The 11,393-nt window shown below is 44.9% G+C and overlaps 1 protein-coding gene across 1 annotated transcript in view; it reads right to left on the reverse strand.

The window, feature by feature from the left end:
* Positions 1-10,480, reverse strand: part of LOC118781804 (MOB kinase activator 2-like) — a 66,944-nt gene extending 56,464 nt beyond the window's left edge. The window contains exon 1 of the mRNA XM_036534893.1: positions 10,002-10,480. Within this exon, the coding sequence (XP_036390786.1) occupies positions 10,002-10,018 (17 nt within the window). The 5' untranslated portion in view covers positions 10,019-10,480. The remainder of the gene's footprint in view (positions 1-10,001) is intronic.
* Between the last annotated feature and the right edge of the window lie 913 nt (positions 10,481-11,393).

Raw genomic sequence — 11,393 nt, forward strand, 5'->3', positions numbered from 1 at the left:
GCATGACAGCTCCCTCATCCCTTCTTCTGTTCCCTACACCCCACTGTACTTGCCAGTTCTTTGCTTGGTGGTTCAGCAGATTACAAAAGAGTAAATATGGTCAAAGTCCAGCCTGCCAGCCAAAGAGGAGAGAGGAAGGAAAGCTAAGGACAGGGCAAGACCCGACAGCGCGATTGTGCAACAGCAGCAAAGAATTTTGAAACTCACCTTAACTTGTCAAAAAAAAATGAAAGCCAATCAAATCACATCATCCTCATGCTGTTCAGATCAAAGTCTCCGTTAGAGAGTTAAGGCGGATACAGCGAAGTTTCGCAACAGATCTTGTGTACAGAAGGTCGCAATGTACTCCACCTTAACTCGCATGACTGCTTCAGTAAATATGTAAAGTCACTGTGCATGAGAGAATAATTAACAATAGCCATTAGCATAATCGCAGTAATCATAATAATAACACAAAAATGTGGACTTGCAATTTGGTCTTGTGCATCACTGTCTCCAATGACTCTGTAAAGTCTACTGAAACCAACACAGCATACCTGGGGTGGTTCTTTAAGGGAAAAAACCCATGGGGAGTGTATGATTGGACCTCTTAAGTTTATAAATCTCCTTTTTGAGGGCCATTCACTTGCCGCATATGCCTCCAGCATCCAACTAAATGTTTTCCAAGGGACTTAGTTTTACAATGCTTTCTGTCTTTTCCAAAAAACCTAAAATGAGTTTCAAGCTCCAACTAGATGAGCACGTTCACTACTATTTCTGGTGACCTGCCCTTGGTGACCTTTAAAGCATTAAAGCCACTCTTTGGATAACATAAACTATGCTAACCTATGCACTCTGAGGAAGAATAGTGGTCTTCAGAAAAATGAAACAACAGCAGGGCTTCACAGACAGCATGAGTGGTGGAGGTAGCACAAGAGCAGAGTTTGGGAATGGGCCAGCTAATAGCTTTATTTCAACATGTGTTCATGTGTGAGAACAACTACATCATTTGAGATGATCTGAGCAGACCTCTGTCCCAGGCAGAAGAGGGAGTGGATGCTAATTATGCTAGCCAACCTTGAGGCCATAGTTGGTGCTGGGTGTGGAAAAGCACTTCATCAAGTAGGTGGTGTTTGGCTGAGACAGCCAGTCTGCACCTCTGCGCCTGGAACATTCCAAGATCAACAGACAGATATGAACACAAATCTGGTTCTTCTGATTCACCAACTCTATTAGCAGCAAATAGGGATTTTTCCTCTTCAAATGCTTTAGCTTCCTGTTTTGAACTCCTGTTTTCAGACAAACCAAACAAATCTTCAGCTACTGTTGTGTCCCTCACACCCTTATGTTGAATACAGCACAGTATTAATCCTGCTCTTCTCTGTTTCTCTGCTGTCACTACATGATTTTTATTCAAACAGCACTTCAGGTCAGGTCTGAGACTGAAAAATCCCCTCCTTACGGGGTATGATTCAAATGAATCAGCTGCCACTTCTATGATAGATTCTATGATCCACAGTGAGAGGGAGAAGGAGAGGATGGAGACGATCTGTGCTTCTGCAGGTGAGATGCTTGCAGCTGTATGTCCTTTTCTGCTGCAGTCCATAGTAGTGATTCTGCTGAACCACTCATGTCGTCAAAAGGGAAACCACAAAGCAATTTCTGTATCAGTTTCCATTCACCCTAGGCAGGCTGAAAAGCATGAGACAGATACTATCAAGAGCAAACATCTCCCATCGCTCACGCCACCTGTAGATTTAGGCCATGCGAGTGCTATGACATTTAAATGCTCCTTTCATGTGTTCTACATTACTCTCTCCTATAATCCTGTACTCACACAATACATATTCATGTTGCTTTTATTACCCCACTGTATATTGTATTGCTGTACTGTACATCTGTTGAGCAAAGCACTCACTGTTTTTAAGCATGAACACACCTATGGTTCAGGGCACATGGCTTCAAACTGGCCAAGAAGTGCAACCCTGAAAGAGGACAGTTCAGCGCTGTCAAAGTGAGCCTAGCTTCCTTAAGCCTCTTCAACCTAGCAATTCTTCCAAAATGGAACCATGCTTTTCCACTGACCACAGCCTACCGCACACTGCATTGAAACAGGGCTGAGAGGAAATGGTCAGGCTGCCTCGCTCCAACACTTTATTGTCTGTGTTTCCTCTATGCAGTGTCCTGCCGCTTAGCCTACTGATCCAGGTGAGGGTTCACTGGGGAAAAAGTCATGGAGTGGGCATCAGTAAAGAAGTTATTAAGCAAGGCCTATGGGAATGGAATTGCCTCAGTGATAAGGGGAATGCAGAGGCCTGCACTGAAATCCCATCCTTTATCTTTTCCTCAACACAGCACTGTGAAAAACAATCAATGGCTCATCCCGCAACACTCTGTTGCCATGTACATCTGGAGCTCAGCATCAAAATTAATTTTAAGTATTTTTTATACACCAAAAATGAACCCAGTTGAGCATAACATGCAAACACCAAATCCACTATCCATACAAGGATTACGGGTGCCTGCTGCATTCAACCAATCACTCCCCTGGTTTTAGTTTCTTGTAATTCCTCCTGTGGAGGGTTAAATGAGCTCGCTGTGCTGCAGTGAGTGGGGCGTTCTATTGCACACTCTTGTGTGGAAGCAGGTGCGGTGGGAGGCGGCTCAGTCCGCAGCTGCAGAGAGAGGAAGCGACAGCCGCATCACCACAGGGCGGTGAGTAGAGGTGGGAGAGCTCACTTCCTCTTCTCACCTACTTCATGCTCTTCTCTGGGCCCAGATACAAACCTGAAAAGGTCAGGCGTCTCATGAAAGCCCTAAACCCAGTCTTAACGCTGGAGCCTGAAACCAGCGTCGTCCGATCTGGCCTGCTCTCTCTGTTCCGGTTTCCATGCTGCTATCATGCTGTACATGCATGGATTTGACCATGACCCTTTCAGCTGCAGGAGTCCTATATGAGCTGAATGCCTTGCATACCTTTCAGAACTCCTCTTAGTCTGTCCAGTTTTAAAGGGCCGGTTGTTCTCTGAAAAGTGAACAACAATTTATCTCATGATGGTCCTCTATTGCATATGTATAAACTAAACATTTATTTTAAGATGCCTGGAAAAAGCCATTACGTGCCTGGAAAATAACTGCAGGGGATATGTTCTGTTGTACCTAGCAAGCACACAGATGTTATCCACCCTAACAAGCTTAATGTGTAAATTCCTGGTCTATCCAACCAACATCCTGTGCTGGATTTCTGCTGTGAAGCAGGGAACAGCAGTGGGTGTGTTTTAACCAGTCTCTTAGTGGAGGGAGTCGTGAAGCCTCCTCAGCTGAATCAACTTCCTGTCTCTTGTTCTCCTGCCCTTCTCAGTTCCCAGCAGTCTGGCAGGTTGGGAGGAGTTAAACAAGCAGCCAATGAGAGCTTAGAGGCAGAGGAGATGACCTGATCTGAGAGGCCAATGCAGAGTGACAGCACCAGCCCTGCCCTGCTGACTCACGCTCTCCGGGGTCCCTCTTTAAATTTTAATGAGCCACCTCTGTGTGATGAGGGTGCATACACCTTCATTGCCTGGCTGAGGGAGGGCAGGGGTATGTGTGGCTCTGCCATACTCAACCAGGATCTTAAAGAATGAGACCACACAAGCAAAAGCAAAGTAAAGCCCTCCTCTCATTCATGTTAGTTTCCACAGATAGTCCAAAACCAGCCTTTAAGTTCTGAACAATCTCCTACTACAGCATCAAGATGTTCTGAGCTTGAATTAAAGCACCCCATCGATGTCAACAAGGGCAATGAAGCACCTAGCAGAGTGAAAACCTGAAGATGGAAATGTGCACAGGAGCAGCGTCTCCCTCCTCCTCTGGAGTGGGGGATTGTGTTGATCTGTTAATGGGCCCCTCCAACAGAGCAGGCATGCTGCGCCGCAGAGGATGCACCACACGCTCCAGTGCTCTGACATGCCTGGTCCTCCCACAGCTTCACTCCATCTCCCCCCCATCCTGCTTAGGGCTCCACCACCTCCACATCTTCACCATCTACTGTAGGGAACGGGTCCGCCTGCAAACAAAGCCCACATGGAACCCAACAGCACAAACCCTCCACCTCGCATGAGCAGCCATGTGTCTTTCTCTCCATTTTAGCAAACCAGAGGAGACACAGTCCAATTATCCCAGGTTTCCACCACCACTACCAAAGAAAAACACTTCCTGTCCATGGTGACCCCTTAACTAAGTGCAACGGTATGAATTTTTGGACAGCTTGGAGCTGCAGAGTCAGTTTAGACATTGAGAGGGACAAAACGTTGACACACACCGACAAACACAAAAACAAGAGTAATTAGTGATGTAATCCCTGAGGAATGTGCCTGGGTGGGCTAAGATGTCAGGATGGGGGAGTTGACCACAGGGCCTGGTGCAGTCCCACCCCCAGTCCCAGGCTACAGCAACAAACTCACCACTTCACTTAGCACTCTACTGAACAGGCATCGCCTACCACAGTTTGCTCCTGTGGCAGCTGCTGGAGAGGCAGTTGTCATGAGCAACACATGCGAATATCCACACCAACCACCCCGCTACCTGCAGGCCAAAGTTACACTAGGTCCTGGTGAAAATAATTGTGTAAATGCAACAGCACAGTGCTCAATGGCAGTAAACAGCACGGCGTCAAATCTGCAAGGTGCTGATAGGGCAGAAGACAACGCAGAGGTAACAGGAACAAACAAGAACAGCCACGATATCCTTGTGAGACCTTAATTCTGCTTCAAGAGAGGCACTGATGACTGAGTACGCATCGCTACAGGCAGTCATTGACAGCAGCAGCAGTCACCCTGCCAGCATTACACCCTCCTCAATCATTACTTATTGCATTAGAAGTTATGACATCGATACAGAGGTCTGAAAAATTCCTTCTGCTGATTTTCAGGCGTGTGTATGTGAGGGTGCTCGAGGACTTCCTGCCTTAGTCCCACCCGGTCTCTCTCCACAGCAGGGCAGCTCAACCCCCCCATTCAAATGTCTGCTGTGTGCTCTCAACCAAACTGCTGACAGGCTGGCCTCTCTACCCTGGGGCTGGCCCGCTGTGTTAAATGCAGTGTCTGTATCTGTAAAGGTCACTGGTGTTGGGACGTGCCAAGAGGTGGGGGGAAGGTGGGGTGATCCAGAAATAGACATCGGGCCACCCTCCCCCCATGGCCAAACGACACCTGGGCACTTGCACAATCACGATGTCCCATCACCTGTAACAGGTTCATTCAGCATCACCTTTCCAACCATAATGTAACCCTGAGTGCATTGAGGTTGAACCAGGACATGGCCATGGTTTCCCACTGTGAATGTGGAATGTGGTGTGATATTTCTGCACACACTGTGAGTCCCCAACAGAGTCATTTAATTCCCCCCCCTTTATTTTCGGGTCTAGCTGTGTGATTTGGGCATAAATGCATACACGAAAAATAGAAACGTTCCACTTTGGAGCTCACGTATATCAGGGTAACTGGTCTCAGAGGTGTCTCTATGACACAGCAGCAAGCAGAGGTCATGTGATCTTCACCATTCTTGCAGGTGTCACATACCATCTGGTCATGTGTACCCACACCTGTCTGAGAAAGCTCCTCCCCCATCTTTTGCAGAGATTGCGAAGCCAGTTTACACTGCTGTCGGTTTACATTCTTGTCATCTCTGCTATGTTCTTTCTGCCAAGATCTGGCTATACAGTACATTTTAATACAACGAGAACCTGAAAGGATGTCACACATGGGCCTGTAGGTTCTCCTTGAAGTGTAGGTTTACCATCAAGGTTTTTTAAGCATGGGCCAACACACAGAATCTTCACTATTACATATTTTCAATACACACAAATTGAAATTAAATAAAATGCCATGTAATCACAAACAAAAAATGTAACGACTGCTTGACAAAAGTACAGAACAAGTTAGGCTGAATCTTGCCCGTAGTACCTGGTCAGATACCGGTGGCTGACACATAAATAGAAAACTGAATAAAGACAGGGGTTTTGATTAGGTCGAGTCTCAGCAGTAGGGAGAATTCTTGAAAACATGTTGACACTGGCATGCTAACACTGCAGGCATACTCTCACAACCTCACTTACAGTGTGGACTGCATTCTGAGACCATGCAACGGCAGGTAGTCTCCTCTTTTTTTTGTCCACCTTCGAACATGACCAATCCATCACTCAAAAGCAGGGATTAAACATCTGTCGCCTGAGCCTGTTTCCACAGACTGAAAAAGACACATTTTGAGTAATGTGTCTCTTCAGTGACATAATGCCCGATCTGGGCCCAAGAGCAGCAAAAACAGCCTTACAGTAATGTTGGGACGGGTGTTTTGTCATTTTTCTGACCAAACCAGAAAAAACAGGTGACTGCTCCAATCCAAAAACCACAATCCTGATGGCCATATAAGCTTTTACACTACAAACATGCTTTTGGCCTTCTCCCAAACATAATCTACCACCTAAATGAATACAAGATCTTAAGTAGTGGCAAAAAGTGTTGTGTTGTCCTTTATCACTTTGCAATTCTTGCAAACAATATAGACAAAAAAAATACTAATTACGTAAGTGAGCGCTATAGGGCTTTTACAATTCTCTTGGTAAATGTGATTTCATTCATTCCAGCCTGAAGTTAAAAAAGAAGCAAAACCCAACACAGTAAGACAAAACTTCACTTTCCTGGAACGTTGCCTCTCAGCTTTTCAGCAAAACAATTTGTATTTTCTTGACATTTTCACTTTATTGCAGTCTGAGACTTCTTTTTGTCCGTTTGCCTTTCTTGACACAATTTGTCACCCTTATTCAGAGCAATTATGCAAGTAGTAGCTGCTTCATTAGCTCACTCCCAGCTTGATGTCGGTAGATGCCTGTGCACTTTGCTTGCAGGTCAGGTCACACACAAACTCACAGTCCTCTGAAAAGGGACTGATCAGTGTCATTGTTCGGATAGGGAAATGCGCCAGGATGCCTATAGATTCCAAGCATTAAATGTGCAGTGACCACCGGATGGGTCGAACAGATTTAAATGCAAATGGACACCTGTTTATGCGCACACAAATCTCCAAATGCAAATGAATTAGGCTAATTCCACAACCAAAATACAACGCAAAGGCAAATTTCAGGGGCACATCTTGAAGGCAAATTTGACAAAAAAACTCACACACCCCCTCTGAACAAGAAAAGTACAGAAGGCAACCTTCTTCTTTGCTGTTTTACTTTCCATCCTTTCTTAAGCCACAAAACAAGGAGACTCAGGCAAGGCACAAATTCATGTCTGTTTAGCTCAACAATAAAAAAGGCCTAAACTGTATGCTCTTGTTCCAGTGAAATTAGTACATAATTAGTGTATGAGGCTTGTCGTTAGGGACACAGCATTGGATAGACATTATGTCCTATTCACACACAGATTTGCACCGTAGCCTAAACACATCAAAGAACCATCGTTTTATTTGACTGCCTACTTTACATTGGGAAACTAAACAGCTGTAACTGTCAAACGGCAAGCAGAACATACCTGCCTCTGACCCCATGGGTGTGCCATGCAATTCAAAACTGACTGGCATCATGAGCCAGACACTGGAGTGCAACAGCCATGAATTTGGTGATTTTGATCTTTATAACCACCCGATCCAAACAAGTCCAAGTTCATGTTGGGCCGAACATTGGGCAGTTGGAGGCTCCCCAGACAAACCTGTAGTCCATAAAACTGAACCATTGCAGACAAGACAGCGCTACAGGAAGGGAAGCGCCACTCAAAAAAGAGACATGCTATTCAAATCCACACTCTGCATCACTTTCTAGCTCAGTGTCTGTGGACTGCAATTAGCCTTTAATCAAATCATGTTTAACAGTCGGGTATATCCCACCTTTTTTGTTGATTTAGTGTTGAGTGAGTTTTTACTGTTCCCAAGCTTGCTTGTCTTTGCTAAAACGCTCACTTACTGGATGACGGTAAATTTTTACAAAGTTCTATACAAAGAAAGTTGTCATGGAATGTTGTCAGAAGAGCAGTGGCCAAGCACAGGTAGGCCTAACATGTAAACACACCTGTGTGTAACCTTGCATTAATAAATGTTATTGGGGGTAACTGGGGAATTGTAGTTTTTTTTTTCTTCATATCAAATGATAAATTACCCAAAAGGTGCAGTTTCACAAAGGTCTAAGGGAAAAGGTTATATTTTTTCTGATGTTTCAAAAAATTAACATAGTTTATTCTCCACAAGAGAGTACTCTCATCTGGCTACTCAACCGAGGACCAGAGGGAGGCAAAATCCTAATTTTTCCAATTTAGCCCTGTGAAGTATTATGGTGCATAAGCCAAACCAACTGACCAGCTACAGGGATCTGTGGGCAATCACACGCCCATTTCCGCTTCCCTTGTATGAAATCTGTGTGTGTGTGTGTGTGTGTGTGTGTGTGTGTCAGAGGGGAGGCAAGGTGCTTTTGTGTTCCCAGCAGCTGAACAAATACACCCTGGCGTGTGCTAACCTTATCACCTAGGTTCAACATCTTTGCATTCTCTTATCTTTTCTCATATCTATAACGCACTATACTTACACACAGTAATCATATTGGCAATATACAATAAATATAGGGGTATGTTTGCTTACAGTCACAGATTAGGAAATGAAGGCGATGATCATTTCATTTGCACCACAATTCTTGGTGAGGGTAAACTGGACAACACCGCCTTACAACGGCTCACACAATAGGTAGCTTCTGGGGTGCTACAGTGCTGTGAATCACACGTGCCCTAGCATCAACTGCTGTTTTGACAGCTGGCAAGCAAGTAAAGCAAGAAGGACCGTAACGTCCTCCATAACATCGGGCATAAAGCCATGCATCACTTGTAATCTCTACTGTTAAATGCCATTTCTCATGGAGTCAGGGCAATGTAGGGTTACTAATATTTAAAATGCCCGACTAAAGGGATAATTATGTTCAAGCTGGGACGCAAAAGTATTTAAAGGTTCTAACAGAGGCACCAAAATAGCTTCGACAGGCCTTAGAGAACGGGACTCCCAAAGTGACAAGGAGCTTAGCTGTCCGAGGACAGATCTACTGCCACAGCTGGTTTTACTGCCACAGCTGCTTGTATGCATGCATACTAATTTACTTTACTATGCTGCTGTTTCTGCTGAGTGGCGGAACATTTGGGGGAAAAAACACTGTTTCTGTGTACTGTCACTGTTCCCCAATTTATCTGCATACTCTTGTCATTCACAGCTTTGAACGAGTCGAACGGTCAAAACATGTCAGCATCATATCTCGAGAAAGGGAAATTCGTGGGTGTTACAGCTAACCTTACCCAACTCAGCTTGCTAGATGCCTAAACACACCACCACGAAACTCCCAAAACACCAAAGATGAAACAGCGACCGCTGCATTTCTACACAATGCAGCATTTTGACAGACAGTCGCATGCGTGCATTCGTTCAACAACTCGTTTACTTTGGAATGTATTCACATGCCATACATCACAAAATTGGCAAAAACATGCTTGCTAGTAACATGTCGCCGGCTTGGATCACGATGAAGCTAGCTAGCTAGAGAATATCCCGCACTGTCACATGTGCAGATCAAGCCATAAAACGCACCTTGCAAGAGTACTACAGCATACTCTTACTATCTAGGTCTACCCTTTAAATAAACTAGCCATAGCTTTATTATACGGGTTTCTATTTAAATGATCGAACCTACGCAAAGAGTGTAAGCAACGGACCATGGAACGCTCAAATTACAACAAGCAAAGCGCGTAAACGAGGGTTTTAGCGCTGAAGGAGATTAAACAAGTGAAGTGCAGCCCAAATCGTATGACAAGGTCTAAAGATAACAAGCGTGCTAAGTGGCGAGCAATGTTATAGGCTTTGGTTATTTTGCTAGCTAGCCACACAGTTTGTTCCTCCTAGCTAGTCACCATTCTTGTCCATTTTTCACTCAGCAAGACCATTGAGGGGAAGAGCTAACTTGCATCCGTCAAACCTTGCCAATTTATGTGCACTCTACAAAGAAGCTATGTACTCACCCCATTAGCCAATCCATGATTGTAGCTAGAGAAGGTAAATCCACTGCAAGCTGGAGGCGTCCCCCTGCTTAGTTTATCCGGGTAGCTACCCACTAACCCTTTCTGTCAGCTCCTCTGTGAATCGGTCTCTCACTTCCAGCCACTGCTTAGTGTGGATTTCCTTGTTTTGAGGCTGATTTCTGTTAATAAAAAGAGTATGAACCGTAACAGCAAGACCGATGGAGCAGTTCTTGCAACGGGCAAAAGAAGGAGGGCTACATTGAATTTGCTGTTAAGACGGTGGAAAGCGAGCAACTGTTTCGTTCCTGTGTAGCCTCGGTGTGAGGAACGGTTTCTGGACGTTGAGGTGTCGCGGTTCCTCCTCCACAAATGGCAGGACCAAAGGGAATGAGTCCCGTGGCACCGCTAGTCTGTCCTCGGTCATGAACCCTCGCATCGGTACTTGAGCTGTTGCCGCTGGTACGATCAGCTTCTCCCACATATAGGAAATCCGGAAGTAAACACAGACCCGACCCACCTCCCTCATTCCCCGGGATGTTCGACGTACAACGACCCGAGCCGAAAAGTACACTGGGATATGTAGTTTATATCCCAGTATTGGCACGTAATCCATACTGTAGCCAAATCATGCCGTTCACGTTGCTGTCCTAAAGCAAGTAGTTTATATCCCGCGCGCTTGTGATCATGTTCAAGCAGCTCATGGAAGGCATAACGTTGTCATAAAGACGGTCAGTCAAATAAAATGTGTTTGTATAATGATTCAAGAAACTGTGTTTTCATTTCCATTGGTAGATGGAGGACATATAATGGTCACATTTGCCACCCTCAGAATCAAATTATGTCATTCAGTTACAACGTGTCACATCTGATCTCCCATTATCTACCTTTACTTGCATTTAAACTGCGGAGCAATAATGTTGATGTTTGGAGATGACTAAACTAGTAAGTATCGTACAATTTAAAGCTGCAGAATGGGGGTTATATGTGAAGAACAGTTATGAAAATGGGAAAAATACCATTTTAGGTCCATTATGTTCAAGCATTTTTGTTCAAATCAGTGACACTGAGTTATGAAAATCAATCTGTTCTTGTTCAAGCAAGTGAGTGTAACTACACATGGATATAAAAAGCGTGTAGGACACACAAGAGCAAGGGCCTGTGCATGGATGGTAATACCCTGAGAGGCATTCCGATTGTGAATTACATACATATGAGTGGGGATTAGCTTTTGTTTCTGTGTTGGTGCCATAAGAGCAAAACAGTACAGCAAATGGTGTCCTGATGCTTTTCAAGCTGTCACACACATGCAGTGTGACTCGTGGCAGACATCAACAGGGAGCTCTGGCATACCCAGCCATTCAGACTCGTTATCTCTTAGCAACCCGACTGTCA

The sequence above is a fragment of the Megalops cyprinoides genome, chromosome 8 (genome assembly GCF_013368585.1).
Source record: "Megalops cyprinoides isolate fMegCyp1 chromosome 8, fMegCyp1.pri, whole genome shotgun sequence".
In the NCBI taxonomy this organism is placed as follows: domain Eukaryota; kingdom Metazoa; phylum Chordata; class Actinopteri; order Elopiformes; family Megalopidae; genus Megalops; species Megalops cyprinoides.